Consider the following 23,816-nt stretch of genomic DNA (forward strand, 5'->3'; position numbering starts at 1 on the left):
CTGCTATGTTAATACATTGGGTCCACATGAAGGCCCAGTCAGTATAGTTGCAGTTAGTTCAACACTGGGGGATATAGCAGTTTTATGCAAAGCAAAGAAAGAAGAAGATGAGAGTATAGATCTAAGGCTTTTAAAATTATATTTGTACGTATTATTCTTTAGGTTCTCAAGCATGTTGTGTTCTTAATTTGTGGACCATTAATGGTAGACTTGTCAAGACTATGAGAAGCGCTACACAGATCCTCTCTCTTTGCTACACTTCAGCACCTGAAGGAGTCCATGTTAATGTCATCATTGGAGGGCTAGCCAATGGAAAAATAATGTGAGGAGTGTATTCTAACTATGCTTGATTGTGTGATGGTACATGTAGGTTCTGGAGCTCTTGGGATTTATCAGAGGTTTGTGAGCTGTCTTGTCCTACTGAGGAGTGTAACCCAGTATTGAGGTGAGAATATCTTGAAATTAGTTAATCATTAATCAATCCTCACTTTCTCTCTCTCACACAGTTTGGCAGTCAGTTCTTGTTCCACTAAACTCTATGCTGGTTATAGCAATCAGCAAGTGGTTACATGGGTCAAGCCAGAGACTGGAGATGAAGAGACTGGTGATTACGTTCTGGTACCACCTCCAAACACTTTGCATCACTCACCTCAGCTGTCAGACAAGGCAGCTCAGTCAACCACTTCCGTATTAAAATACTTTTAATTGTTTTTGAGTGGATCTTAAATTCTATGTCTTTTCACCAAAAATAAATTATTATTATTGTTATTAATTTTTTCCCTCTTCTTTACTGTATTATGACACAGGTTTTAATTTGTAATTCTGAGCTGTTCTATTCTTTGTGTGTATGTAAATGTGAAAAAAATCACTTTAAATTATTTTTTCTCTTTATTGTTAATAATAAAATGATCTATAATATTACTAAAAATGATATTAATTTATTTTAACATGCAACAAAGCATAGATAATAGAGTAAATTACTCAATTACTCTGATATCTGCATCTGTATTGTTATTAGCAATTTAAGTGGCTCTTTTATTGAAATAAAATATGAGTAAAAAAATTCATTAAATTTTGCAACTTCCTGTTCTTGTTCACACCTCGAGGTGTAAACAAGGTGTCAAAAACTAGCTTGTAATTTTTGCAGCACTAATTAATTTTCAGTTGACTGGTTTAAAAATTGACCAACAGTCTCCCTAAACTTTAACTTAATGAATAAAATAAATAGTACATTATCATTATAGCACAAATTAAAATCCGACTGTAGCTTTTGGTTGGTTGTAGGTTTAAGACTGAATTGAATGACAATAATATAATAAATAATGTTTTTGTTGTTCTGATTCATTTCATAGAGCAATAAATTCTGGAACTACAAAAGGAGACATACAATTAACAGTATTTAATAATTATCATTATCTGAGTATACCTTTACTGGTATCTAATGGTAAAAAATCCAGTTGATATGGAGTGATGATTGTTGGAGAGGTACAAGATGAAGAAGAGGAGGAGGACTGAGCCCTTTGGTTCCTTAATCTTAATCTTCTTAAAGGATAAGGCTCCTTTACAGCAGGTACCCCACCAGTAGTAGAACTAGTGCTACTGGTGGGAGTAGTACTGAGTGTAGTGGTGGTCGTTGTGTTCGGGTTTGTTTGGTATTGCTTCAATGGATTCCTCCAGTGCTTCAATGGACAGTGTCTCTTACCTCTTGGACAGGTTCCAGTTCTTGAGTAGTCTGGACAAGTCAGTGTATGTTGCTTCTTGCACTAAGTAAGAAGTAAGATAGAGACATTAAACTGATTTAGGTTTTTCAATCACATACAGTAGACTGTGATAATATGATTATATACAATACGAATTATTCATTCAATTCATTCATTCATTCATATGCTCACATCTTCTCCAAGTGGACAATATCCTTTTATAAAGTCCATACAGAGCTCAGCATTAGGGCCTACGCTAACATGAAGATATGGACAATTATCACGAGTACACACGCCACGAAGGAAGAAAGAACAAACGGGCATCTATTAGAAACAATTTAACTAGGATACTATTTTTAGCATTTACTTTCTCCTTTGAAATGTTGTGAGAAAAAGGACATGAGCCATCAATGTTTTCACATTTACCTCTTAAAAATCTAGAGAAATACAGTACATATTAATAACACAGTATTCTTATACATAATGTAACAATTAAAATTACTTGCTGCATATAGCAATCCTCTTAGGATCATGAATGTACTGACACTGATCCCCACGGTTACACCTCCCTGTACCAAATATCATTAGTATGACTAAAAGCAAAGTCAAGACAAACCGAATCTGTTGTAATAGAGACAGTACTGGGAGCGAAGGATATGAGGGCCATTCCTCTTCGCAGACCAAACTCTGTTCACATTCTTTTGTACAACATGACTAAAAAGAAACGGAAACCAATTTCGTAATATTTGTCAACATGCTAACACTGTAGACATACACAGTGACACACTGTAGACAAAATACATAAAAGACACACATTGCACACACACACACACACACACACACACACACACACACACACACACACACACACACACACACACACACACACACACACACACACACACACACACACACACACACACACACACACACACACACACAAACCACAGCTTAGCCTCACACACTATTAACTTAATAATAATAATAATACAGTTATGTACTTGGCTCTCTTCAGTTTGAGTGTAGTTGATCTGGAAAGAGGTCTGTGCGGTATTTTACTATTAGGAATACCTTTGGCATTCTTACGTGAAGCTGTACAAGAGAAAGAAAAGAAAGGAGAGTGATTTTGGCTCAAACTTTTAACATTATAAGAGCATCAGTATGGGGTTGACTTCTCAGCCACTTTTGGGCAATAAACTCATACAACATTTTCAGATTAAAAGATTATAAATCAACACTTTTCAGACACTTAGAGCTTAAAAGATTATAATTTCATCATGTACACTCACTTGATAATCTTCTCATTGATTTCCCATTCTTTGACATTAAATATGAATTCCCTTTAATGGAAACTTGAACTTTTCTCTTGGCTCTCCTTGGAGTAACACAAGTAACCTATTATATATACAATTTGCATTTAAAATAAATGTATTATAAAATTCTAACTTGTTGCATTTTAGTTTGTTGCTGCGGTTTTGATTTCTCTTTTTTCTTTTCCTTGATTAGTTCGGCCGACAGCCATTGCTTGTTACCCTGTCTTGTCTTTACTTCAAGACCTGATGGACGGGCTCTTCTCTTCTTTCCTCCATTGGGAGCCCACACTCTGTGAACGCTCTTCCTTTTGGTAAAAGGAGAAGCTAAAGCAGAAGAGGAGAGACGCTGTTTTTTAGAACGCGAGCTGTGGATTGGTGAATGGGATGACTGCTTAGTAATGAAGTGTAGTCGCCTACAAATAGGAATGACATAATTGTTACTATTAAAAGAAAGCTATTTTTAGAATCATGATGATGAAGTCAAGAACCAATTCTTGAGTGACTGACCTTTGGGAAAAGCTGTTACTAGCAGTTGCTGATGTGACTCTTAGCTGAAAATGAATAGAATAATTATATATTATATTCCTTTTTTAATCTTTTCACACATGCATACAGCATATTGCATCTCTTCTTACCAATTGGTATCTTTTAATAATAAATGGTGACTTGTTAAAGGATCCATTACCACCACTACTGCTGGATCTTCTCCTCTTACGACTCACTATAATAATAATAATAATAATAATAATAATAATAATAATAATAATAATAACACTAGTATTAATATCATTACATATTGATGGTATAGGAATGGATCGTGTTGCTTTGGTTGTTTTTGTAACACCATCGGATAACATTGCATCATCCTTCCTGGTCCATTTTAGCTTAGAAGTGTCTGGTTTTCTGAGCTGCTGTCTGCAAAGGAAATAGAACAGCATCCCATAAAGCTTATGATTCACACTTTGGGAGGGTCACATATCTTACGCTTTACCACCTGCTCTGTACTGTACCTTTTGGTATTTTTAAACTGTTTATTATTATTATCACAGACAACACGTCTCTGTGTGCTACCAGGGGATGATAACAAATCACCTGCCAACCTAAAAACACATCATCACTATACAATAATCCATTATTAAAGACACATACTGTAATAAATGATAGGGAATATACAAGTACTGGACTTTACTACATGTAAGTATGAAGGCTATAAAATGGGCATAAAATTTAGGGCAGGGATTGTACACTGTACATTCACATTAGTAGATGATAAATTCACATTCGTTGCATACTGCATGCCTGTATATGTACATGTGTCACAGTCTCTCGTTATTCAATTAGCTAGTAAATGATTGATAATGTTATACAACAAACGGTGAGATCATTTTACCAATGGAATCCAATACTTATGTACATAATAAGGCAGACACTACTCAACAATGTACAATGTACATGTATATATACAGGGTTTCCCACAGGAGTTTGGCATAATGCTCATGCAGAGTAGATTGTCAAGTTGCTCAATAATCAGATCAAAGGGCCTGGACTATAGTACAGGGTATTTCGTCAAAATGGCTAGGAGAGAATTTGTCATTTTTATAATTTTTTCTGGTACATATACATGTTCTTATGTTGTGTAGAAAGTTTGAGCTGATTCCGATCAAATTTGGATTTTTAAAGAATTTTTCAAGTTACTCAAAAATTGGGCCAAAATCCCTGTACTATAGTACAGGGATTTTGGTCAAATTTCGTCAAAAATGAAAAGTAAAAAATTCTTCATTTTTATAATTTTTTTTGATACATATACTTGTTCTTATATTGTGTATCAACTTTGAGCTGATTCCAAGCAAATCTAGATTTTTTATGAATTTTTAAAGTTGCCCAAAATGCCATGTACTGTATTGTAGTGCTTGTCAGCTCATGAAGCTCATGCTGTTTGGCTCACTTAGCATGCTTTGTGGGAAACCGGGTGTATATTCACATAAAAAGTAAATTAATCTTACTTCATTTTCTTCAATTTTCCTCCTCCATACACTCTCTCTGTCTTGTCTCTCTCTCCTATCAGTCTCTTGTTTCCTGCCTTTAGTCCTGACATGATGACAGTCCTTTGTGGCTCTCTATTAGTTTCTGAGGGCAACTGGGGAGGTGACACACCTTTTAGTACACTCTCTGTCTTGTTGTCCTTCTCTCCTCTTCTTTGTGATATGATAACAATCCTCTCTGGGTCTTTCTTGGCTACTGATGGCAGCAGAGGTGAAGTGCCTTCAATTAGACTAGTCTCCATTGATTGGACGCTATCATTCAGTCCTTGTCTTGTTGGGGTTTGTTTCCCTGGAGACAAAGGAAATGAGGAGGAGGAGGAGGAGGAGGAGGAAGAGAGACGAGGTCTAGAAGAAAGGAAGACAAGAGAGCTCTTTTTGCTGTTACTGGCTGTCAGTGAGAGAGGAAAGTGAGAGCTAATGCTACCGGGATAAGTCCATGATGGAGCTGCTACTGATCTACATAATATATATAAAAGATCTACATATAAAAGATCTGCATAATAGACCAAATATTATTTACGTGTACATATTTAGCGCTAAAATAATTAAAATATTTTCAATATAGCATTAAAATTTGTAGTCACTCATGTGTGAAATCAAATTTTAATAATATCTGTCAATGGATGATGTGTACGTGTGGTTGAGTGTTGAGGTTAGGCTGTGGCTTACATGTAGGAGTTAACAATTCACATTCATCCTGTTAGGATTCTCATTTCTCAACACCAATAATAATATATTTAATATTAAAATGATTTATACAATCATCAATACCTTATAATAAATAAGAACTACTAATTATTGCGATAGCACTACCATCAAAAATACTGCTACTATGAATCAAGTTCAATCTTACTTGTTCCTGTACATGGTCTTGGCTACATTGTTCTCAACGACTTTAGCTGCTGGTGCCTCGTCTGGTGTCTGCAGTGATTTGATAGCTTTGTGTGCAGCAATAAGACCTGTGAGTGCGTGTGAAGAGAAGAGTGAGGGATCATAAACATTGATAGTGTTGGCTGAATCTCACGAGTGAGATATTGTATCTCGTTCCTCAGTTTGGATTCTTGCGACCTGGTATCCATACTCAGCTCTCTACACGAGACACAGGCCCAAAGGCGCAAAGAATGAGGAACGAAGAAGAGAGACTGCTCTGCTGTTTGACTTTGAATTGTATAGTTCAAAATTATTCTAGGTAAAAATGGTACCCGAATAATTAGAATTAGGCTAGACCTATATAAATCTAATGCGGTCAATTACTGTTTGCAGAATCCTGTGCTAAAGTGCTATAAAATAAATGAACTCAGTGAATGTATAAACTCTACAAACTAAACATTAATATACACTGCAGTTGAATGAGTTGATCATTGCTGTATGCTTGACTCAGACACAAAAAAATGCTTCAAAGAGTGCTTGAAAGACTAATGGCTTCCTAAATAAGAAATGACACTGAAACCACTCTTCTTCTCTCGCACATACTTTCTTAAGATAATATTCAGCCACTTCCTCTTTTGTTCTTCTAATAATGTCACTGACTGAACACTAAAAAGATTGATGTGATGTGTGCTCAATTATACATAATGGCAACATACAGCATGGACTGAGGCTGATCTCCTTATAAAGCACTTGTCCTCTTCATTGAGGTACAGCTGTCTAACTATCTTTATCTTCACAACTGGTTTGACGGTTATCTGTGCTACATATAAAGGGATTCTCTCCCTCTGGAATAGAAAAAGAAGCGAATATATTGAGAGGACTAGACTGAGACATGAGTTGTTAACATGTTACTACATGTTGACTTTACAAGCAATGAACATGCATGTATAAAGAATTATGATTATTACATCTTCCCTTTTCAAGCGTAGTATTGAACACCAGCATGGTCTATTAGTCCTTACAAGATGAGGCTTAAAATCACTAAAAATTAATTTTAAAGTTATAATTTAACATGCACTTTAATATAATAAGTCTACCTTTGTATTGGATTGGTAGTGTGTGCAGCCTTTTGACCATCAGGTACAAGCACAGGAAGGAATGTCAACTAATAAATTAAATAATAACAACGATGATGATGATGATGATTGCTGTACTTGATAAAGAGATAGAGGGACTGGTGGGGTGTACCTGCTAAGCACATCTTCCAGTGCAACTCTTAAATGCTCTTTCTATACATAAATAAAATTAAAGTTTGACCTGTCATCCTCCGTCACTCTCTCACTTGAGATTCAGACATATTGATGCCTATAATGAAGCCGTCATCATTAATACCAAGGAAAATCATACCTCCCCTTCCAGAGTTAAGAAAAGCATTAATGTTTCTACATTTAAATGATTTAAGAAATTACTAATAACTATGTGGATCTAACAGGTTTTGAATTTAATACAGCATCTACTACCTTGAGATTGGTCTCCTTGTTGCTTTCTTTTCCCCTTCTTTTATCCAGTTTGGCAGCTCTTCAAACGTGAAGTTGGTGTGCATCTTAAATTCATATACTTCATTCTCCTCTATAGGCATGAAGTCTCCTCTTCGTAGAGATAAAGTGGAGAGCAAGGAGGAACGAGAAGACAGACAAAGAGAAAATCCGCAGTTCATAGTGGGACGTAGAGCAGAATCAGGAGATTAATGCTTATGCATAAAACATAACATGATAGGTGGAGGAGGGTTGTAATTAAATTGTAAATTTGTAATTATTGTAAAAAATATATAATAATTAAACATGTATATTAATTTCTTTTCCTTTTATCTTTATTTTTAGTCTTTCTCTACAGTAGTCAAGTACAAATAAAGTTTATTGATGAATTTATTATTCATTACTTGTTTGCTGTCTTCTTGCTGCTGCGTTACTATCAGCCCAGACGTTTGCAATAACGTTCTTGCGACATTATTAATGTGCTTGAATCTGTCAGGACCCAATTGTATACCACCATACCTACAAAATAATTTTGCATTGCTAATATAATGCACTTTAAAATTCCATGAATTAGTGCAATTATCTAAGACTAGTGTGCTTTAGCTGCGATGGAACCAAACTTACCATCTTGAAACTACAACTAGAACATTCTGTGAATCTGTTATCTATATAAGGTTCAGAATATTTATGTATTATTTTATGCAAGTACTTGTAGTAAGTGTAATAATCTACTCCCAGCTGCATTCTCTCCATCATCATCGCAATCTTGTATTTGAACGCCATCTCTTAGAAACCTAATAATATCGTTAACAATAATCATTACTATTACTAGTACCTGTATGCAAGTATGTTATGTGTTGCTACTTCAATTTTTCTATTTTCTTTAAGTTTACTAACAGCTAATCTGACCTGTCATATAGTAGTCACAAAAATTTATCAATTATTGTCTTTACTTCATCCAGTGAGTGTACTTCAGCAAGATGAGCTTGAAAGGTACTCTTTCGATCAGTTAATGGTTCACCATGAAACAAAGCAGGAGCATTTGAAAGAGAAAGCTCAGGAGAGGATGAGAGAGGGAGCTCCTTAGTCTTTTCTTTTGATGCTACAACTTCTAAAGGAGAAGGATCAAGTTCAAACTGAGTTCTATTGCTGTCCTTTAATACAGTAGTAGTACATTTTTGCTTTTCTTGCTCTACTACTGCAAAGAAAATTCACATTTTTACTATTAATAAGATACTTTTATTGTCAAGATACTCTCTAGCTAGTTCAACCCACTGGTATATTACAACTTCACCAATACTATATATAACAAGTATGAGTGTGTGCCCAATGTAAGTACACTAATTACTGACACTAACTAACTTGAATGAATTGTTCAGCAGTTCTGCTAACTCTCTTTGCTCTGTGTCACTCAATAAAGCACATCTATCAATTGTATGAATAATAGTAAAAGCTGCACAATCATTGATTACTTGATACAGAAGGTTGGAGGAGAATGTAAAGGATAATCAACTGGCAGCATTATCTAGAGGACAGACACTTTCATTCATGAACTAATTAGCATGTATATTTTAGAAGTTAATCAACACACCATTTTATGATTATAATTGATTAGAGTATATATATATATATATATATATTACTTGCATTTCCAGAATGTCTTGATTGCTATCACTGGTAGAGTTAACAGACTTGACATTTATGGTAAAAGAATCATCACTAGTCAACTGAAAATCGCTGCCATATATTGCCTGCAATGACTCTATCTCCTCTAACTACAAAAATAATGTAAAAATGAGAAACTAAGAGAGAAAATACCTTGGTCTGTTCTGCCATGTTTTATACTACCACGCCTATAAGAGCACATGTTTAAAGTATACAGAGAAAGTATCCTGGGGTATTTCGACTATTTTCCGTTTGGTTTGATTTTTAGGTCAGGTCTATTGTCTTAAAAGATATGAATAAAGCCAGGCTAAAGAAAGAATTGCAGATGCTTACAAAGGATCCACCTCATGGAGTAGCCTGCTGGCCAAAGGATGATCAACTCAATGAATGGGAAGCAACTTTAGTAGGCGGAGCTGACACACCCTATAAAGGGGGCATGTTTAAGCTTAAGATAGAATTACCAGAAAGGTATTATAGAGAAGTGCTTGATTGATTGTTATCATTGGTATTGTTAGATATCCGTTTGAGCCTCCTCACATCTTATTCCAAACAAAAATATATCATCCAAACATTGATGACATGGGACGCATTTGTCTTGATATTCTTAAAATGCCACCACAAGGCTCGTGGAAACCAGCTCAGAATATGTCATCAGGTATAAACAGACACACTCGTAGAGTACATTGACCTGTTTCCTTTGTAGTGTTAGCATCAATACAGTTACTATTATCAGAACCTAATCCTGACGATGGGCTAATGGCCAGTATTTCTAAAGAGTACAAGTTTGATAGATTAAAGTTTTTAGAGACGGCTCGGCAGTGGGTACTGAAATATGCTACTGAAGATGTCGTCGAGAGGGATAAAGGAAAAGGTGGAAAGAAGCGCAAAGCTGAAGAGGACGATAATGAAACTTCAGCAAGTAAAACTGCTAAATTTGATGATGTATGATTACACTATTCAATAATAACTTTTTTGTATTTTATCACTTAAGTAATCAATCACTGATTCATTTAGCATATTGATGATATTGGATTATTATTTGGATACTTGAGAACTGCAAACTCTAAATAACACTGATTTTTACTGTAGATTACACACATGACAGTAACTGTACACCTGGACAGAGCAGAGTATGCATGCATAATACTCAAATCTACAAAGAAAGTGCAGTTGTGCGATATATATATTGTAATTGTACATTAAAACAAACTATAATTATCAATAACAAAATAATATAAATGTTATAATACTTTATTTATCAGGTTAATGTTGTCTCAAATCAAGTTACTAATTATTTGTTAGGGCACTAGTAACAGCTGCAATTACAATAATGATGACTGTAATCAGCCACCAGACGCAAGCAGCTATGTTAAGAAAGAAAGCAACTCTTCCTCTTGAAATGGCTTTGTCATATTCACCACGGGACTCTGCATCACGAGCCTATGATGCAAAGCTAATAAGAACTTGTAGACTATTAAATTTACTCACAGCAGATGCAAAGAATATTGCTGGTATAGTGCAGAAAAGAGAGTCCCAAATGCCACAGCAGCAACATATGACAGTCAATATTATTGACAATGTCAAGTAGTAGTCACCAGACTTTTCAATCCTTGCATTAATGACTGTTGGTCCTGGTTGTGTAGCAATAATAACTGTAGGCTCCTATAAATGTTAGATAATATACATTAACATGCTAGCTATATCATTTTTACTGAGTCTTGATTGGTGCCAATTTTTTCATCCCTATATTGTGGTGAAGGTGGATCTTTTGATGTTGTAGTATCTGTTCCTACTAGGACTGCAATGAAATGCTGTGCTTTTAAGCTCTTTACCTTCTGTTTGAGTTTTTTGTGGTGGCTGGTGCTCTGGAGGCTGATCTGGTTGAGGTGAGGATTTCTCTTGCTGTTAATATTAATTTCATAATAATCATCATCATTTGCAACATACCTCTGAGTTTTCAGTTGTGAGAAGTTCTGCTGTAAAATACACAATAAAAATAATACTATAATTTATAGTCTACTTACAATCCATGGGGTTACTATATAAGTTACTGGGACTGTAATGAATAGGTCTATTTGCACAATCTTATTTATAGAAAAAATAATTGAAGCTACACCCACACATTGTTTCCAGGTAGTCCTAGGATCAGGTCAAAGTACTATGATTTAATATTATCACTAATCTAAAATGTACTGAGTCAGTACTTACCTGTGAAGTTCAGTAGGTTCAGCTATTAGAATGAAAATGTTACTATGCGTGAAAGTGTTACTATGTAGTTGTATCAATGTACAGATTTGCACACGTGTCAACTGTCGATTTAAAAGACATTAAGTCACTTGGGCTTTCTCAAGTTATTAAGTTGTGCAAATAGAATAACAAACTAAGTGTACAATCTTATTTATACAAAAGATGATTGAAGTTACACCCACAACAGTTGTATAAATGTGCACATTTGCACGCATTTATACTATGATGAGTACCATAACTATATAGGCCAGCATCATTATGATGTTGCTATTATAGTATTAAGCAACGTAATTTACTACAGGAAGAAACAGTAGATCAAGTTACTTGCATCAAGTTTTAGCTCTGTCACATGAATCAAGTAATATTGATTTCCAATGCAATACATAACAAGTCTCATGTTATTAGCTTCATGTAAGTGTGGTTGTAAGTAAGTTATTCTTATGAAATGTTGTGAAATGTGTGAGGTAAGTTTCAGTTTAAATCAGGCAGGCCATCATATAGCAAGTGCTTCTTCAGCAGTTTGTTGCTGCAATTGAATTTGTAGATCACTTAACTTTTGCTTGAGTACATTCAATCCTGACATGATAATGGTCTCTGCTCGTAACGATCCAGATGACTAAAAGAAGAGAAAAAGAACATTAAGTGGCAGTTAAATATATATTTATATTAATACAAACAAAAATGCTAATACAATGCCTCAAATGGACTGTTATTAGAAGGATACTAAAAGAACAAGCAGTCTCAGCAAAAATTATCCAATGTCTCTCTCTTTTAATAATATACTCACTCACTTCAACATTGAAGAAAAATTTGCTTGGTTTACTCTTGAAGTCAAAAGGAGCTTCTGGTTGAGCTAATGGTGTGCATAAAACTACTATCATTATTATTAATGTTCTTACATTCATCAATTTCACTGTATTCACTCTTAGGCCTGGGGAAAGAAGGAAGTATAGTAATGAGTCCGGATCGACTAACCATTCCTCTGGTTTAGGATAAGTAGTGTGTCTTAATGCGTTATCAGGATCATATTCAAATGATATACCAGCTGCTGGGCTCCATTTAGCATGTTCTTTACCAAATCCCTTCATTAAAAACATAATTAGCAATCATTAGCTAGACTAGTTGATTATTACTTACTTTTGTTGCATAAGCTTTCAGTTTCAATTCCTAAATAATAATAATAATATCATAAAACAAATATAACTTATAGTATAATAGCTGACTTGCCCTTTCCTAAGTTTAACTATTAAAATATCTAAAATAATTATAAATAAACAGAAGAGTTCAGATAAATTATACTCACCATCAGTTAAGCCATAATCTGATGTGTCACTTTCTCTAACCATTGAAGTTACCTACATTGTAGTAAGAAAGGATAAAACCAATTCCAATGAAAATTAGTGAATTTTTAAAATTGCTCAAAAATCGGGCCAAAGTCCCTGTACTATAGTACAGGGACTTTGTCCAAATTTGACCAAAAATAAAAAGGAGAGAATTCTTCAATTTTATAATTTTTCCTGATACATATACATGTTCTTATGTTGTGTAGAAAGTTTGAGCTGATTCCAATCAAATTTGGAATTTTTATGAATTTTTGAAGTTGTTCAAAATTTGCTAAATGCATGCATGTACATGTACATTAGCCTGTGTGGGCACAGTATTACTAGAACTATAAGTACATGTACGTGTACATCAGATACGTACTGGTATAACTGATTGATTTGAAGACAAAAGGTCACGTGTGGTAACAGCTCTAGTGCTTTCATCATTACACTTTACATCAAGTGTATACTCTATGGCACACATTGGACAAAAATCATTACAAGTACATTCCTAGTAAAGAAATGAGAGAATGAAGACATTATTAGTGTTAGGATCATACATACTCTTGAATACTGCATTTTATCGACTGTTCCATCACTAGTAAGTGGTACCAGTCCTAAAATTTTAATTATCCATTAATTAATCATTAGAATATTTAACCCTTTAGTCACTTACCAATTCGGTGAGCAATAAACTCATCATGAAGAACAGTTGAATTAGCAATTAAATGAATCCAATCAATAGCTAGAGAGAGAGAGAGAGCAAATAATAATGTTCTTAAATAATAAACATTAAGTTACCTAATGTTGGAACTTCTGCAATAAATATTCGTCTTAATGCATTGGCCATACTGGAGAGAAGGAAAGAGTATATTTACGTTGCAATAGGCTAACCTCAGGTCAGTTCTTTCGATGATGAATTTGACATTCTCGTCAGTTATTTCAGAAACTTTTACCAAAGGATTTTTGGCATAAGGCATTTTACTTTTAGACACACCCACAAACTTATTAATTTAAGTTATTAAATCCAGTTATTGAAACCACACCGACCAGTTTATTAATAATTTTTAAGCAGCAAAAAGTGAGTTCTCTCACATTCCTTAATTGCAATGAATGATGATAAATTATTTTCAGGTTATATATTGATGGACATCACTTCATTAGTTACTCCTCTTCAAAGGAAACTGACCTGTCTGGACTATCACAGTCCATCGGCATCGTTTACTGACCACGCCCAACTTAAGTCCCTGGTGATCTGGCTGGAAGATCAAAAGATTCGTCACTACACAATCGATGAAAGGACACCTCTTCGCGATGAGACGGGCGATAATTGGAATAAGGTTTTTGAAAAGTATTTGACTGACATGCAGTGTCCGTTTTCTTTTGACTCCGCCCCCACACCTTGTCTTCACTGGTTAATTGATGAAGCTGTGAGGTGTGAATTTACAGACGTTTCAAAATCTCACAAAAGTCTTTGCTCCGGACTTTGCCGTCGTGATAACAAGAAACCCAATGGAGCGTTGCCCAATGCCGCCCTCAACATCAGTTCATCTGATCCAGTTCTTAAGAGAGGCGTTGAAGCTCTTGCAAAAATACTTCAAATAACATCACACGTGGATCCTACTGTACTCCTGGCTGCATGCCGTCTAGTGATTGAAGAGAAGCTCTCAGAGGAGGCACTTAAGAGAGCAAAAGATGAAGCAGACAAGGGCAGTTCTCCTTCTTCTAGGAAGCCAACTCATCACGACATCAGTCCTAAGCAGTGTGGGTTCGATTTGGGGGATCCAGTACTTGGAGAGGCTGCAAAGGTTCTGAGATTGCTCCACATTAGAGAGCTGAGAGAGCTCCAGACAAAGATTAACGAACTGATAGTCGCTATACAAAATATCACAGCTGATCCTAAAACTGATTCATCTCTTGGCAAAGTAGGGAGATGAGGAGTGACAAAGGACATGATTAGCCGACAGTTCTTTGTATTAACTAACAGTGTACTATGTGAATCCTGATTTTTATTATTAATATGTTCAATGACATGATGATTTAATTAGTACCTAATAAATTATTTTGAATTCTATTGTTTCATAGTCTTTGCAAAGCAGCTGCATTCTGTATGTGCAGTGATATCGTTCCTAGTGGATCTGCTTTATATTTCGGATGAGAAAGGACTTGCTGAAACACTTCTCTCTCTTGGTACCTAAAGCATTTACATGTACATTATATTACAATGAGTTACATACGCTGTATTTTGCTTCTTATTTTTCTTTCCTTTTTTATTCCTAAAGAAATGCATTTAAATTTGCTTGGACTCTTAGTTCTTACTTTGGTGCTGTGGTAGATCCTCTTGCAGCGTTTGTATCTAAGTCAACGTCAGGCAGAGCTGACAGTAATGGCCGAAGATCACCAACAACTGGGGTCTTCCTTCTTTTCAATGTTGCTTTAGCTAGTTCCCTTGCTTTATAACATGCATTTATCTCTAATAATAATAATAATTAAATAAACAAATGAACTCTCATTACTTTTCATCCATTTCTCATGTCGTTGCTTCCTTTTGTCTTTCTTCTTCATTTTCACACTTCCTCCATTTAATGTGTCCTCTACCTTACTTCCTTCACTAGTGTCATCAGTCAGCCCCACAAAAGGTGTCTTGTTCATAAACTCATCAGGAATAGGAGCAACGGGAGGGGGAGTCAAGGCAGTACTGGTATTGACTGAGGTGTTAATGGCCTCCAGAAGTGGAATTGTCTAGAATTTCTATTTAAGTTTGATCAAATTTTGAATGTCTTACTGTTTCATCCGTTCCCTCGTTATCTTTCAACTTTAGCTTTGGTGCAGAAATATGAAACTTGGTCCTTTTTCTCTTGAGCTTGAGTGACATCTTTTTGGGTGGGGCTAATCTCAACTAGATAGGCTAGTTATTAAAATCATAAAAATTAATATTAATTAATTTCTTGTACTAACTAAATATAATAAAATTTTAATTGCTGAAATAAATTGAACATAGATGAAAAAGATTATTTTGTGTAGTGTAAACAAGAAAATGACGAGGAAAAGAATGAGCGTGATCAATGTGAACTGGATGTAGAGCTAGAATTAGAAGTGGGAGGAGGAGGAGGGTTCACATCATATAGATCAGCCACTCCTTCCTGGTCGTCAAGATGAAAGAGAAAATCTTTATCAGTTGGAGCAGGAGATAAAGAAAGGACAGGAGCATTTCCTAATGAGAAAATGATTGAAATAATATGAATGAAAATGTAATGCAGGATTTGGGAATGATTTCAATGTCAAAAGCACCTCAATGACAAACATTTTTAAAATTAATAATGTTCAATAATGTAAATACATCTCAATTCCCAAGTCATTAAGACCAAAGGCCTTTCTACCTTCTAATGCTCATTGAGCTGGTCATTCAATAGTATAGGCACCATAATATAACCAATGGCAGCTGGATCAGAAATACTATCAAAATATACGAGATCTTTAAGATAGTGTGGAGTCACTTGGGTGTTCAAAGCATTATACTTGAAGCAGAAAGTTTGCAAATTACCACCAGCCAAAGTGCGTACTGTACACATGCACACACTTGATGCACAATACATACTATAATTACTATTGTAGACTTACTGTGTGACTCTATTAGTTCTCTTATGATTTCATTATTACTAAGACCTAATATTCCATCATCCTCGAAACCAACTGACTCGTGTCTATCCATATCTTCTACAAGTTCTTCAATAGGGATGGTATCATTAGTCATTGTTTCTAGTCTTGGTGTTTTAATTGGTAATTCCTCGCCCATTCCTCTCTCTTCTTCTTCAGACTGTGATGAGTGTTGCCTTTTATTATTAGTTCTGTTTGCTGTCCCTTCGTTCCCTCCTATTACAAGTACACTAACTGGTCCACTTTTGCTTTTTATTTGCATACAATAAAGTCCATCTGGGTGCTATATGTGTGTATGTGTACAAATTATTTATATTGGAAAGCAGCATGATTTATATGTGATTTACAATGATCACTTACAGTTGTTGGTGTATCTACAGTGATCAATGTGTCCGATGGTGCTTGAATTGCCAGCATTGTAGCTTCTAAAAATAGACATCATCATTATTATAATGCTGATTATGCTATACTTTTAAAGCATGGTATGCTTCTTATGTCTTCATAAGTAACAAATGCTAAAGTATTGAAGAAGTTAAGGAGAATAATGACATGCATAGAGAGAGAGAGAGAGAGAGAGAATGTAAAAAGGATCAAAGGATATCTATTGCTTCCAGGATCCTCAACAATATTCTTTAGACATTGCTTGATCTTGGCACACTGCTTGTCAAGTTTGCTCTCACTCTCCTCCATCTTTTGCTTCTTCTCCTTTAGTCCCTGAACCTTCATTTGCATATCTAGCGTATCGCCAAAATCAGTTGCTCCCCTAAAGTACAACAAAAAATTATTTAAAATAATAAATCAAATCATGGCAATGAGTGTGATTTGTTAAAGTGTGGCCGTGGCTTACTTCCACTTGATGCTGTTCTTGGATTCTTTTTCAATTAATCCGATTCCTTCAAGGACATTTGTGATATCATAGATTCGTCTTTTCTGCTTTACTTCAAGATAATCTACAGCCTAGGCAACATCATGTACACATAAAACTTTATCAAGAAACGAAAATAATTTTGTACTAAAAATTGCATTAGTATCGTAATGAGACCAAACAAGCATAGCCCAGTACTTATATGATTATAAAAAGATGTATATTTATTATAAATACACTAAAATAACATTTAATCATGCTTCACTTTTTTCAAATCCAGTATCCCTCCTTCAGCAGTCTGAAGGAGCTCCACAAATTTGGAAGTTAGGAGTCCAAGAGATTTCTCGTGTCTTCCTTGTAAGGGAGGAGGAGATGCCCTGTCCTCTGAGTCAGACATTGAACAGGGAGAGAAGAAAAAATGATGGAGGACTTTCAAATGTTTGCTGGATGGGTGTGGTCGCCACGCCTCAGATACCACGCCTATTCAAACACGTGCACGCACAATGGCGACCAGGAGACTGCCTCCCAAACTCTTCGTCGTTACTCTTCGACGGAGTTTCATTGGAAGACCTTGGTGGACTCGTGAGACTCTGAAAGGACTTGGTTTCAGGAAAAGGTGGCAGAAGATCATTTGTAAGAACACACCCTCTGTGGTGGGGCAATTAAGAGAGGTGAAGGATATGATAGACGTGAAACCTGTTGTGTTAAGAACTGATATCAAAAACTCACCGACTGGTAAAGAAATATTACTGGACAATGGAGAATTTTTCATTTCACCAGAGACACTAGAGGAACTGACAAATGATGTTAAATTGAAACTAAAGTGAGAGACTTTATACTCTGTTATTATTATGCTTGCCCACAGTTCAGTCAGCACTCCTTCTCATCATGTCATAGTTGGCGTGTGTTAATATTGTGGTATATTAATGGCTATTGATGCTCAGTGGGTGTAGTTTTGTTTTAAGGCTTCCTCCATGTTATAGCATCACCCCACTGCATTCTGAGAGTTGGTACTGTACCTGTTTCTATTCTGACAGTATCATAGAATGATATGCTGATATTTTTATTATTTACTATGTTTTGCTGATTATTAAAGGTTTCTCTTTGTAGCTCGTCTACTTAAGGGATGGTGAGATACACAGAAGACAATAAGCTGATTTCTTATCATAATGAAGTTACTATCGAACTTTATGTATTCAGAATTTTTTATGTATTCAGAAGAATATTAAAAATTAGAAATTTCTACAAAACAATACATTATCATGAGTGTTCTAAGTTTTGTTGTTTCCTACAGTAAACTCTGCAGTCATTTTTTGCTCAATCCTTTAGCTGCTCCAGTGTCAAGATACCAGTGTAACTCACCACCTGTGGGCTTAACCATACCAGCTGGTAGTGTTGGCTCTCCCTCCGGCTCTAGTGAATCCTTTACTGCCTTTGCCTTCCCTTCCCCTGCAGCAACAAAGAAGACATTGCGTGCGTTATTCAGAACCGGTAGAGTGAGAGTGATCCGCGATGGGGGTGGCTTGGGGCTGTCCGACAAAGAAGCAACAATCTTTTCTTTCTCTTTGAGTAGAGGGTGGGAAGGAAAGAGAGAGCATGTGTGCCCATCATCGCCCATTCCAAGCAAGAGAAGGTCAAAGGAAGGGACAGCGTCTTTGGGATAGACTCGTCTTATTTTATCAGTGTAATCAGAGGCAGCCTCTTCAACGGTTGCAAGGCATGGATTGATGGTGATGGTTTTCTCTGGTAAGAGGAATACGTGATTGAAGAGGTCTCTCTTGTACACAGAATAGGTACTCTCTTTATCAGCAAACGGTACAAACCTCTCATCACAGAAGAACACATACCATCTGGGCCAATCTATATCAGTTCTGTCCCTCAGTCCATTTGAAAGGTATTTGGTAAGACTACCACCTGATAGTCCAACACTGAACATTCCTCTTTCCTTAATGCATGAAGCGGCTATCTGGACAACCCGGTCGCAGACTGCTTGCTGTATCTCTGCTCCTGAGCTTAGGACGTGTATTTTGGTCTCTTGAACGCCGGCCATCACTTCTTTTCGGGAGAAAATACCTGCAATGAAAGAAACGAAAATGTAAGGGCTGAGCTGCAGAATAAAAAGGGGTGGAGCTCAAAGTTTTATATGGGTGGGGCTAGATTAAATTAATTTTAACCCTTTAGTGTGGTATCTAAGTTTTCAAACAACAATGGCAAATGCGGAAGAATTGAAACTAGAGTAAGAGCTCATAATCCTCTCCCTTTTCGTTTTTACCAACAGTCAATTAGGCTACTAGCAGAAGAGAAGTACCATGAAGAGCGGATAGGTCATGTGGAGAGGAATTTTGCTGCCATCTCAGTTTCTATGAGTGGAATAGCCAGGAAAACAGCACTGATGAGAGACAAAGGAGACAAACTAACACAAACACTGAAAGTAAACTCTAATGCATTAACAAAAGAATTCAATATCACATTATAATATTTCAGCCATCTTAATATTGTGTTGTAGCTCTACTCCAAAATGATCATTGTTGTGCATTCTTCAGCAAGCATCACTGGCTCATGATAGGATAAATGCATGAGCTCACTCAAGAATGCAATCCCAATTTAAAAATAGCTAGCATTGATGAGCAAAGTTTATCATTGATAAATAAATACATTTAAAATTCTGTACTCTAGAAAATAAAAAAATTTTGAAAGTTGACCGACTATTCACTAAAATGGATAAAAAATTGGGCCAATGACCATGTACTAAATTTTGCAAAAATTAAAAGGAGAGAATTCAAATTTTTTATAATATTAAAAATGCATATACATGTTCTTATGTTGTGTAGAAACTTTGAGCTGATTACAATCAAATTTGAATTTTTTACAAATTTTCGAAGTTACTCAAAAATCGGGCCAAAATCCCTGTACTATAGTACAGGGATTTTGGCCAAATTTCGCTAAAAATGAAAAGGAGGAAATTCTTTATTTTTATAATTTTTTCTGATGCATATACATGTACTTATGTTGTGTAAAAACTTTGAGCTGATTACAATCAAATTTAATTTTTTTACAAATTTTTAAAGTTGCTCAAAAATCGGGCCAAAATCCCTGTACTATAGTACAGGGATTTCGGCCAAATTTCGCAAAAAAATGAAAAGGAGGAAATTTCTTATTTTTATAATTTTTTCCGATGCATATACATGTACTTATGTTGTTTAGAAAGTTTGAGCTGATTCAGATCAAATTTGAATTTTTTTTGATTTTTTAATTTGCCATGTACTATATAGTTCACCAAAAAAATTTCAACCTCAGGTGAATTGCCAGTGTTTTGTGACCACATGCATGTACATGCAAAAAGCAATCAGTACTTTTCTCACTAGACAATGGCTGTTGGAGAGACAGGTCAATTGAAGGCATCACTTGAAAATGTGTCAGAATGTGTTGGTGCACTTGAGGACTACCGACAGACAGAAGTGAGCTCTACATCCTTTAGCTATAATCATATACTTAATACTCCTCCTAAAGCTCGACAGACTTGAAGCAAAAGTCGTAAAACCATTTCTAGAGTATGATAATGTATGCAGGAAAGCAAAGGTAAAGGTTACAGTTCATGTATACCACTAGTAGTTCTGATATTGCTACTTACAGGAAGAATTGAAAGCTTGTAATGCTGACAGAGAAAAGGTCATTAATCAACAACGTATGCTGGACAGGACGAGAATTAGAGAACCAACCAATACAAGAAAACTTGTATCCTCCTTATATTATCAAAAAGAGTAGACTATACTAATATCATTTATTCACTTCTTGATCCATTGATTATAGTACCTTAACTGATAATTTTCCCAGACTCAGGTGACTGTCGTAATCTTTCTCTCCCTCTCTCTACCTCCCTTCTATCCATCCTCTCTATTTCTTAATCCCATTTCTCTTGTGTAGTTGGAAACCAACCTACAAAAGGCCAAATTCAAGCGGAACCAGTCAACAAAAACATTGGAGGAGCACATGAGCGGGTTTGAAAAGAGAAGAGTCAGAGACTTGAAGGTTACACCACAAAAAATAATTACACAATATAAGCTACCCATGCAATCAATCATGCCACAAGTCATATATTCTTCTTAACATGCAGGATATCCTACAAGAATACATACATACTGAAATGTTGTTCCATGCTAAAGCTCTTGAGCTCTTAACTCTTTCCTATCAACATATTGATCACATCAATGAGGATGAAGCACTAGAGGTACAATAATATCCATCCTCCTCACACTTCTTCACCACCATTAGGCATATTTGAATAACCTCCAGGTTCGCAGAAGAAGAGGTTTATTGGAAGAACCTTATCCAACGTCTGAGACTCCAACTCATGGAACACCTCCTTTACATCGCCATACTCCCCCTCACCATCAACGCACCACCTCAGAACCCTCTCTCAGTACAAAATCTTAAGAACTATCTACACTCGAACTAATAATAAATACATGCACACATTAGTATTACTAAATTTACTATTAATAGTAAACTACAATTCACAACCTGTTTTACAACTTTGCTTGGCATGCAACTGAGCCACAATATCATAAAGCACTTTGATAGCATAACCTCCAAATCTCCAAACAAAACAAGTGCCTGCCGTAACAATAACAAAAAATTATACTACAAACTTTTTGAAAGACAAAAAGAGACAAACCATGAAGGAGAAACAGAATGTAAAAATTAACAGTCTTTGTCTTCCTTTGGCCTTTTCTTCCCTTCAGTTGATTAGGCTCAAGTCAACGTAAGTGTTTTTCAAGAGACGTTTGTTCATGTCATGCAGTGCAGCCAACGCAATCCTCTCCGATGGAAATGTAACAAAAGCTCTACCATTGGGAGTCCCATCATCAAAACACTGCATCCTAACAAACTCGTATTCCACTCCATAATTCCTGAAGAATCCAACAATATCCGTAATGGTAGCAGAAGAGGAGAGACCTTCAACTCGAAGCGTCTTCCTATCACGCGAGGAGGATGAAGGAGTACCACTAGAAGCAAGAGATAATCCACTACTACCGTAATGGCCACCTCCTCCCCGACTGCTGCTACTGCTACTAGAAGTAATGTAAGGGAAATGATCATGATCAAATTCCCTTCTAGTCTCTCTCACCCTCTCACTCCCTCCTCTACTACTAAATTGACTCCGACGGCCCAATGGAGGCTCAGAGGGAGGGAAATGATCACTGTGGCGATACTCCCTCACCCACCTATCATGATGGTACTCTCCTTCCATGTACCGACTCTCCCTCCCTCTTCCGTTCCCTCGGTGTTCATCCCGGTATCCGCCATAATCCCCTTCCCTTGAAGAATGCCTGTACCCGCCAATATCCGAGTCTTCAAAGCGATCACTCTCAGGTCTCTCTCTCCTTCCGCTCCCGGCAACAGGACGAGTAGCATCCATCATGTAAGGTTTCATATCGGAGACCTCAGCCTCCGAGCAAGGTTCTATAGTGATTCTATGCATTCCTTTGTATAATCCACCACTGCGTCTTAGAGCTTTCTTTAGTTCGTCAGAGTTTCCAAACTCGATGTACCCATCACCACGGAACCGGTCATCCTCACCTCTGAAGAGGTGAACGCAACTCTTACCAATAAGGCATCCATCGAAGAACTGCCTCACACCTTTGTACAGAGTATCCTGAGGAAAACCTCTCACGTATGCAAAACGTGTCCGTACATGCATTGGTTTAAAGGAAGGAGGTGGAGGAGACCTTGAACGATCTCTACTGTAGCCCTCCCTGCCATCCGAGTACCTTCCACCTCTGCCACTCATCCTGCGTCCTTTCTCAACACTACGAGGAGGAGGGAGGGGAGGACGACCACTCCCTACAGGAGCGTCACTGTTACACATTCGATGAAGCTCGGTCCTTGCTATCCCAGAAATAGAAGCATCTCTTATCTGCTCTAACTTCTCCTCACTGATTTCCATCACGTCGATATACCTATCTCCAATATGATTCTGGTCCATAAGCAGTGCAAGCTTCACATCGTCCCGACTCCTTAGCTTCACGTGTGCGATACCAGAGAAGCGACCATTAAACATGTGTACCATTTCCACGCTGTTCTTATAAAGGTTGATTGCATTAAAGAATTGCATTATGTCGTCAGTAGAACAGTCGTACGGAAGACCCCTCAGCAACACACCGTAGCTCATCTTCCTTTAATTTCCTTTATCCTTTTTCCCTGTGTTTGTATAATACAGTAATTATTATCACATGCAAGGCCATTATACATGTACATTGACTATCTATCTACAATAAAGTAAGTGAATATTAATCTTCAATGCCTTATTTCCTTCCAAATTAAGGACAAATACCTCAAACTGCACAGATACCAAACCCTTTACTCCAAGCTACCTTCAAAAAAGGTTCAAAACTTCCTATACATACATACCCCTCACCCTCCACTCTCTCTATCTATACCTTTAAAATGAAGAGCTCTTTAATGTCTAGTTGCCTAAAGTACAGATAAGTTAGAGAGAGTAACAGAATATATTTATTTACCAGAAATGCTGTTTATGCTTTACTAGTTACTACTTATGCCCTTCCCCCTGAAAGCTTTAGCTACTATTGAGCATGCGCA

At 36.3% G+C, this 23,816-nt stretch overlaps 13 protein-coding genes and 1 long non-coding RNA gene across 17 annotated transcripts; 5 read left to right on the top strand and 9 right to left on the bottom strand.

The window, feature by feature from the left end:
* The first annotated feature begins 6 nt into the window (after positions 1-6).
* LOC109580493 (lysosomal-trafficking regulator-like) lies at positions 7-817 on the top strand. The gene is made up of 4 exons (XM_019993738.1): positions 7-113; positions 163-322; positions 371-445; positions 507-817. Exons 2-4 carry the CDS (start codon positions 222-224, stop codon positions 703-705), a joined length of 375 nt encoding a protein of 124 aa, XP_019849297.1. The 5' UTR covers positions 7-113; positions 163-221; the 3' UTR covers positions 706-817.
* Positions 818-1,162: 345 nt separating this feature from the next.
* On the bottom strand, positions 1,163-6,229 carry LOC100641586 (zinc finger CCCH domain-containing protein 3-like). Its single transcript, XM_019993775.1, has 16 exons — positions 6,080-6,229; positions 5,909-6,014; positions 5,017-5,511; positions 4,024-4,113; positions 3,807-3,928; positions 3,649-3,734; positions 3,521-3,564; positions 3,147-3,426; positions 2,990-3,095; positions 2,702-2,792; positions 2,317-2,414; positions 2,203-2,269; positions 2,068-2,137; positions 1,893-2,024; positions 1,427-1,763; positions 1,163-1,369 (listed from the first exon to the last, which is right to left on the bottom strand). Exons 1-16 carry the CDS (start codon positions 6,132-6,134, stop codon positions 1,347-1,349), a joined length of 2,202 nt encoding a protein of 733 aa, XP_019849334.1. The 5' UTR covers positions 6,135-6,229; the 3' UTR covers positions 1,163-1,346.
* Positions 6,230-6,305: 76 nt separating this feature from the next.
* On the bottom strand, positions 6,306-7,716 carry LOC100641713 (uncharacterized). The gene is made up of 8 exons (XM_019993776.1): positions 7,446-7,716; positions 7,268-7,367; positions 7,140-7,214; positions 7,023-7,090; positions 6,894-6,966; positions 6,642-6,770; positions 6,529-6,591; positions 6,306-6,481 (listed from the first exon to the last, which is right to left on the bottom strand). The coding sequence occupies exons 1-8, from the start codon at positions 7,640-7,642 to the stop codon at positions 6,452-6,454; spliced, it is 735 nt and encodes a 244-aa protein (XP_019849335.1). The 5' UTR covers positions 7,643-7,716; the 3' UTR covers positions 6,306-6,451.
* Positions 7,717-7,782: 66 nt separating this feature from the next.
* Positions 7,783-9,360, bottom strand: LOC100641839 (protein IMPACT-like; the record flags this gene model as incomplete). Its single annotated transcript, XM_019993735.1, has 11 exons — positions 9,279-9,360; positions 9,104-9,235; positions 8,933-8,985; positions 8,823-8,885; positions 8,698-8,759; positions 8,414-8,658; positions 8,296-8,369; positions 8,170-8,254; positions 8,085-8,125; positions 7,865-7,979; positions 7,783-7,812 (listed from the first exon to the last, which is right to left on the bottom strand). Coding segments are annotated over exons 1-11 (918 nt in total), but the record flags the coding sequence as incomplete, so codon positions are not given.
* Positions 9,361-9,396: 36 nt separating this feature from the next.
* On the top strand, positions 9,397-10,176 carry LOC100634265 (ubiquitin-conjugating enzyme E2 T-like). The gene is made up of 3 exons (XM_003384546.3): positions 9,397-9,593; positions 9,641-9,780; positions 9,829-10,176. The coding sequence occupies exons 1-3, from the start codon at positions 9,418-9,420 to the stop codon at positions 10,071-10,073; spliced, it is 561 nt and encodes a 186-aa protein (XP_003384594.1). The 5' UTR covers positions 9,397-9,417; the 3' UTR covers positions 10,074-10,176.
* A 144-nt stretch (positions 10,177-10,320) lies between these two features.
* On the bottom strand, positions 10,321-11,315 carry LOC109580494 (uncharacterized). 2 transcript variants are annotated; one of them, XM_019993740.1, is made up of 6 exons: positions 11,150-11,315; positions 11,073-11,101; positions 10,958-11,027; positions 10,838-10,914; positions 10,614-10,787; positions 10,321-10,565 (listed from the first exon to the last, which is right to left on the bottom strand). In XM_019993740.1, the coding sequence occupies exons 1-6, from the start codon at positions 11,154-11,156 to the stop codon at positions 10,413-10,415; spliced, it is 510 nt and encodes a 169-aa protein (XP_019849299.1). In that variant the 5' UTR covers positions 11,157-11,315; the 3' UTR covers positions 10,321-10,412. The 2 variants fall into 2 exon arrangements, with proteins under 2 accessions (XP_019849299.1, XP_019849298.1); XM_019993739.1 differs by having other exon boundaries at positions 10,838-10,917; positions 11,150-11,314.
* Positions 11,316-11,717: 402 nt separating this feature from the next.
* On the bottom strand, positions 11,718-13,714 carry LOC100634388 (DNA-directed RNA polymerase II subunit RPB3-like). The gene is made up of 12 exons (XM_003384547.3): positions 13,589-13,714; positions 13,496-13,545; positions 13,371-13,439; positions 13,259-13,311; positions 13,077-13,205; positions 12,676-12,727; positions 12,596-12,627; positions 12,510-12,539; positions 12,348-12,454; positions 12,272-12,303; positions 12,164-12,225; positions 11,718-11,988 (listed from the first exon to the last, which is right to left on the bottom strand). The coding sequence occupies exons 1-12, from the start codon at positions 13,672-13,674 to the stop codon at positions 11,866-11,868; spliced, it is 825 nt and encodes a 274-aa protein (XP_003384595.1). The 5' UTR covers positions 13,675-13,714; the 3' UTR covers positions 11,718-11,865.
* A 21-nt stretch (positions 13,715-13,735) lies between these two features.
* Positions 13,736-14,768, top strand: LOC100641965 (UPF0568 protein C14orf166 homolog). Its single transcript, XM_003384607.3, has 2 exons — positions 13,736-13,775; positions 13,829-14,768. Exon 2 carries the CDS (start codon positions 13,840-13,842, stop codon positions 14,629-14,631), a length of 792 nt encoding a protein of 263 aa, XP_003384655.2. The 5' UTR covers positions 13,736-13,775; positions 13,829-13,839; the 3' UTR covers positions 14,632-14,768.
* A 5-nt stretch (positions 14,769-14,773) lies between these two features.
* Positions 14,774-15,569, bottom strand: LOC100634514 (protein FAM207A-like). The gene is made up of 5 exons (XM_003384548.3): positions 15,480-15,569; positions 15,211-15,436; positions 15,014-15,167; positions 14,932-14,970; positions 14,774-14,888 (listed from the first exon to the last, which is right to left on the bottom strand). The coding sequence occupies exons 1-5, from the start codon at positions 15,567-15,569 to the stop codon at positions 14,774-14,776; spliced, it is 624 nt and encodes a 207-aa protein (XP_003384596.1).
* LOC100642091 (transcription factor E2F5-like) lies at positions 15,013-17,679 on the bottom strand. Its single transcript, XM_003384608.3, has 9 exons — positions 17,482-17,679; positions 17,199-17,308; positions 16,953-17,114; positions 16,822-16,871; positions 16,712-16,776; positions 16,316-16,634; positions 15,480-15,908; positions 15,211-15,436; positions 15,013-15,167 (listed from the first exon to the last, which is right to left on the bottom strand). The coding sequence occupies exons 1-7, from the start codon at positions 17,611-17,613 to the stop codon at positions 15,757-15,759; spliced, it is 990 nt and encodes a 329-aa protein (XP_003384656.1). The 5' UTR covers positions 17,614-17,679; the 3' UTR covers positions 15,013-15,167; positions 15,211-15,436; positions 15,480-15,756.
* On the top strand, positions 17,659-18,514 carry LOC109580507 (50S ribosomal protein L30-like). The gene is made up of 2 exons (XM_019993780.1): positions 17,659-18,039; positions 18,327-18,514. The coding sequence occupies exons 1-2, from the start codon at positions 17,720-17,722 to the stop codon at positions 18,337-18,339; spliced, it is 333 nt and encodes a 110-aa protein (XP_019849339.1). The 5' UTR covers positions 17,659-17,719; the 3' UTR covers positions 18,340-18,514.
* Positions 18,392-23,812, bottom strand: LOC100631437 (6-phosphogluconolactonase-like). 3 transcript variants are annotated; one of them, XM_003384609.3, is made up of 3 exons: positions 23,738-23,805; positions 23,657-23,690; positions 18,392-19,289 (listed from the first exon to the last, which is right to left on the bottom strand). In XM_003384609.3, exon 3 carries the CDS (start codon positions 19,264-19,266, stop codon positions 18,523-18,525), a length of 744 nt encoding a protein of 247 aa, XP_003384657.1. In that variant the 5' UTR covers positions 19,267-19,289; positions 23,657-23,690; positions 23,738-23,805; the 3' UTR covers positions 18,392-18,522. The 3 variants fall into 3 exon arrangements, with proteins under 3 accessions (XP_003384657.1, XP_011410518.1, XP_019849337.1); XM_011412216.2 differs by lacking the exon at positions 18,392-19,289 and adding an exon at positions 21,853-23,417 and having other exon boundaries at positions 23,738-23,810; XM_019993778.1 differs by lacking the exon at positions 18,392-19,289 and having other exon boundaries at positions 21,853-23,690; positions 23,738-23,812.
* Positions 19,268-21,780, top strand: LOC100634639 (protein FAM92A1-A-like). Its single transcript, XM_003384549.2, has 9 exons — positions 19,268-19,452; positions 19,503-19,647; positions 20,582-20,674; positions 20,727-20,795; positions 20,850-20,951; positions 21,051-21,056; positions 21,141-21,245; positions 21,331-21,444; positions 21,489-21,780. Exons 1-9 carry the CDS (start codon positions 19,424-19,426, stop codon positions 21,648-21,650), a joined length of 825 nt encoding a protein of 274 aa, XP_003384597.1. The 5' UTR covers positions 19,268-19,423; the 3' UTR covers positions 21,651-21,780.
* On the bottom strand, positions 20,673-21,146 carry LOC109580508 (uncharacterized). Its single transcript, XR_002184257.1, has 3 exons — positions 21,030-21,146; positions 20,848-20,982; positions 20,673-20,762 (listed from the first exon to the last, which is right to left on the bottom strand). It is a non-coding gene; the product is annotated as an uncharacterized LOC109580508 (long non-coding RNA).
* Positions 23,813-23,816: the final 4 nt, after the last annotated feature.

Source organism: Amphimedon queenslandica, unplaced genomic scaffold, assembly GCF_000090795.2.
Source record: "Amphimedon queenslandica unplaced genomic scaffold, v1.1 AMPQUscaffold_13489, whole genome shotgun sequence".
NCBI lineage: Eukaryota > Metazoa > Porifera > Demospongiae > Haplosclerida > Niphatidae > Amphimedon > Amphimedon queenslandica.

What these genes read in the sequence shown, in the direction of transcription:
- LOC109580493 (XM_019993738.1), top strand. Translation starts at nt 222, where the DNA reads ATGAGAAGCGCTACACAGATCCTCTCTCTTTGCTACACTTCAGCACCT. An exon ending in CTAGCCAATGGAAAAATAAT is followed by an intron (nt 323 to 370) that starts GTGAGGAGTGTA and finishes TGGTACATGTAG; the next exon opens with GTTCTGGAGCTCTTGGGATT. An exon ending in GAGTGTAACCCAGTATTGAG is followed by an intron (nt 446 to 506) that starts GTGAGAATATCT and finishes TCTCTCACACAG; the next exon opens with TTTGGCAGTCAGTTCTTGTT.
- LOC100641586 (XM_019993775.1), bottom strand. Translation starts at nt 6,134, where the DNA reads ATGGATACCAGGTCGCAAGAATCCAAACTGAGGAACGAGATACAATAT. An exon ending in AAGACCATGTACAGGAACAA is followed by an intron (nt 5,512 to 5,908) that starts GTAAGATTGAAC and finishes TATATTATGTAG; the next exon opens with ATCAGTAGCAGCTCCATCAT. An exon ending in ATTGTCCACTTGGAGAAGAT is followed by an intron (nt 1,764 to 1,892) that starts GTGAGCATATGA and finishes CTTCTTACTTAG; the next exon opens with TGCAAGAAGCAACATACACT.
- LOC100641713 (XM_019993776.1), bottom strand. Translation starts at nt 7,642, where the DNA reads ATGAACTGCGGATTTTCTCTTTGTCTGTCTTCTCGTTCCTCCTTGCTC. An exon ending in TACGCTTGAAAAGGGAAGAT is followed by an intron (nt 6,771 to 6,893) that starts GTAATAATCATA and finishes TTTCTATTCCAG; the next exon opens with AGGGAGAGAATCCCTTTATA. An exon ending in GATCAGCCTCAGTCCATGCT is followed by an intron (nt 6,592 to 6,641) that starts GTATGTTGCCAT and finishes CAATCTTTTTAG; the next exon opens with TGTTCAGTCAGTGACATTAT.
- LOC100634265 (XM_003384546.3), top strand. Translation starts at nt 9,418, where the DNA reads ATGAATAAAGCCAGGCTAAAGAAAGAATTGCAGATGCTTACAAAGGAT. An exon ending in AAGATAGAATTACCAGAAAG is followed by an intron (nt 9,594 to 9,640) that starts GTATTATAGAGA and finishes TGGTATTGTTAG; the next exon opens with ATATCCGTTTGAGCCTCCTC. An exon ending in AGCTCAGAATATGTCATCAG is followed by an intron (nt 9,781 to 9,828) that starts GTATAAACAGAC and finishes TTTCCTTTGTAG; the next exon opens with TGTTAGCATCAATACAGTTA.
- LOC109580494 (XM_019993739.1), bottom strand. An exon ending in TCACAACTGAAAACTCAGAG is followed by an intron (nt 11,028 to 11,072) that starts GTATGTTGCAAA and finishes TAATATTAACAG; the next exon opens with CAAGAGAAATCCTCACCTCA. An exon ending in CAATATTCTTTGCATCTGCT is followed by an intron (nt 10,566 to 10,613) that starts GTGAGTAAATTT and finishes TTTGCATCATAG; the next exon opens with GCTCGTGATGCAGAGTCCCG.
- LOC100634388 (XM_003384547.3), bottom strand. Translation starts at nt 13,674, where the DNA reads ATGCCTTATGCCAAAAATCCTTTGGTAAAAGTTTCTGAAATAACTGAC. An exon ending in TTAAACTTAGGAAAGGGCAA is followed by an intron (nt 12,540 to 12,595) that starts GTCAGCTATTAT and finishes ATTATTATTTAG; the next exon opens with GAATTGAAACTGAAAGCTTA. An exon ending in ATACAGTGAAATTGATGAAT is followed by an intron (nt 12,226 to 12,271) that starts GTAAGAACATTA and finishes GCACACCATTAG; the next exon opens with CTCAACCAGAAGCTCCTTTT.
- LOC100641965 (XM_003384607.3), top strand. Translation starts at nt 13,840, where the DNA reads ATGGACATCACTTCATTAGTTACTCCTCTTCAAAGGAAACTGACCTGT.
- LOC100634514 (XM_003384548.3), bottom strand. Translation starts at nt 15,569, where the DNA reads ATGTCACTCAAGCTCAAGAGAAAAAGGACCAAGTTTCATATTTCTGCA. An exon ending in ACGAGGGAACGGATGAAACA is followed by an intron (nt 15,437 to 15,479) that starts GTAAGACATTCA and finishes TAGAAATTCTAG; the next exon opens with ACAATTCCACTTCTGGAGGC. An exon ending in GGATCTACCACAGCACCAAA is followed by an intron (nt 14,971 to 15,013) that starts GTAAGAACTAAG and finishes GCATTTCTTTAG; the next exon opens with GAATAAAAAAGGAAAGAAAA.
- LOC100642091 (XM_003384608.3), bottom strand. Translation starts at nt 17,613, where the DNA reads ATGTCTGACTCAGAGGACAGGGCATCTCCTCCTCCCTTACAAGGAAGA. An exon ending in AAGAACAGCATCAAGTGGAA is followed by an intron (nt 17,115 to 17,198) that starts GTAAGCCACGGC and finishes GTTGTACTTTAG; the next exon opens with GGGAGCAACTGATTTTGGCG. An exon ending in AGAACTAATAGAGTCACACA is followed by an intron (nt 15,909 to 16,315) that starts GTAAGTCTACAA and finishes TTTTCTCATTAG; the next exon opens with GAAATGCTCCTGTCCTTTCT.
- LOC109580507 (XM_019993780.1), top strand. Translation starts at nt 17,720, where the DNA reads ATGGCGACCAGGAGACTGCCTCCCAAACTCTTCGTCGTTACTCTTCGA.
- LOC100634639 (XM_003384549.2), top strand. Translation starts at nt 19,424, where the DNA reads ATGGCAAATGCGGAAGAATTGAAACTAGA. An exon ending in AGGACTACCGACAGACAGAA is followed by an intron (nt 20,675 to 20,726) that starts GTGAGCTCTACA and finishes CTCCTCCTAAAG; the next exon opens with CTCGACAGACTTGAAGCAAA. An exon ending in ATGTATGCAGGAAAGCAAAG is followed by an intron (nt 20,796 to 20,849) that starts GTAAAGGTTACA and finishes TGCTACTTACAG; the next exon opens with GAAGAATTGAAAGCTTGTAA.
- LOC100631437 (XM_019993778.1), bottom strand. Translation starts at nt 23,388, where the DNA reads ATGAGCTACGGTGTGTTGCTGAGGGGTCTTCCGTACGACTGTTCTACT.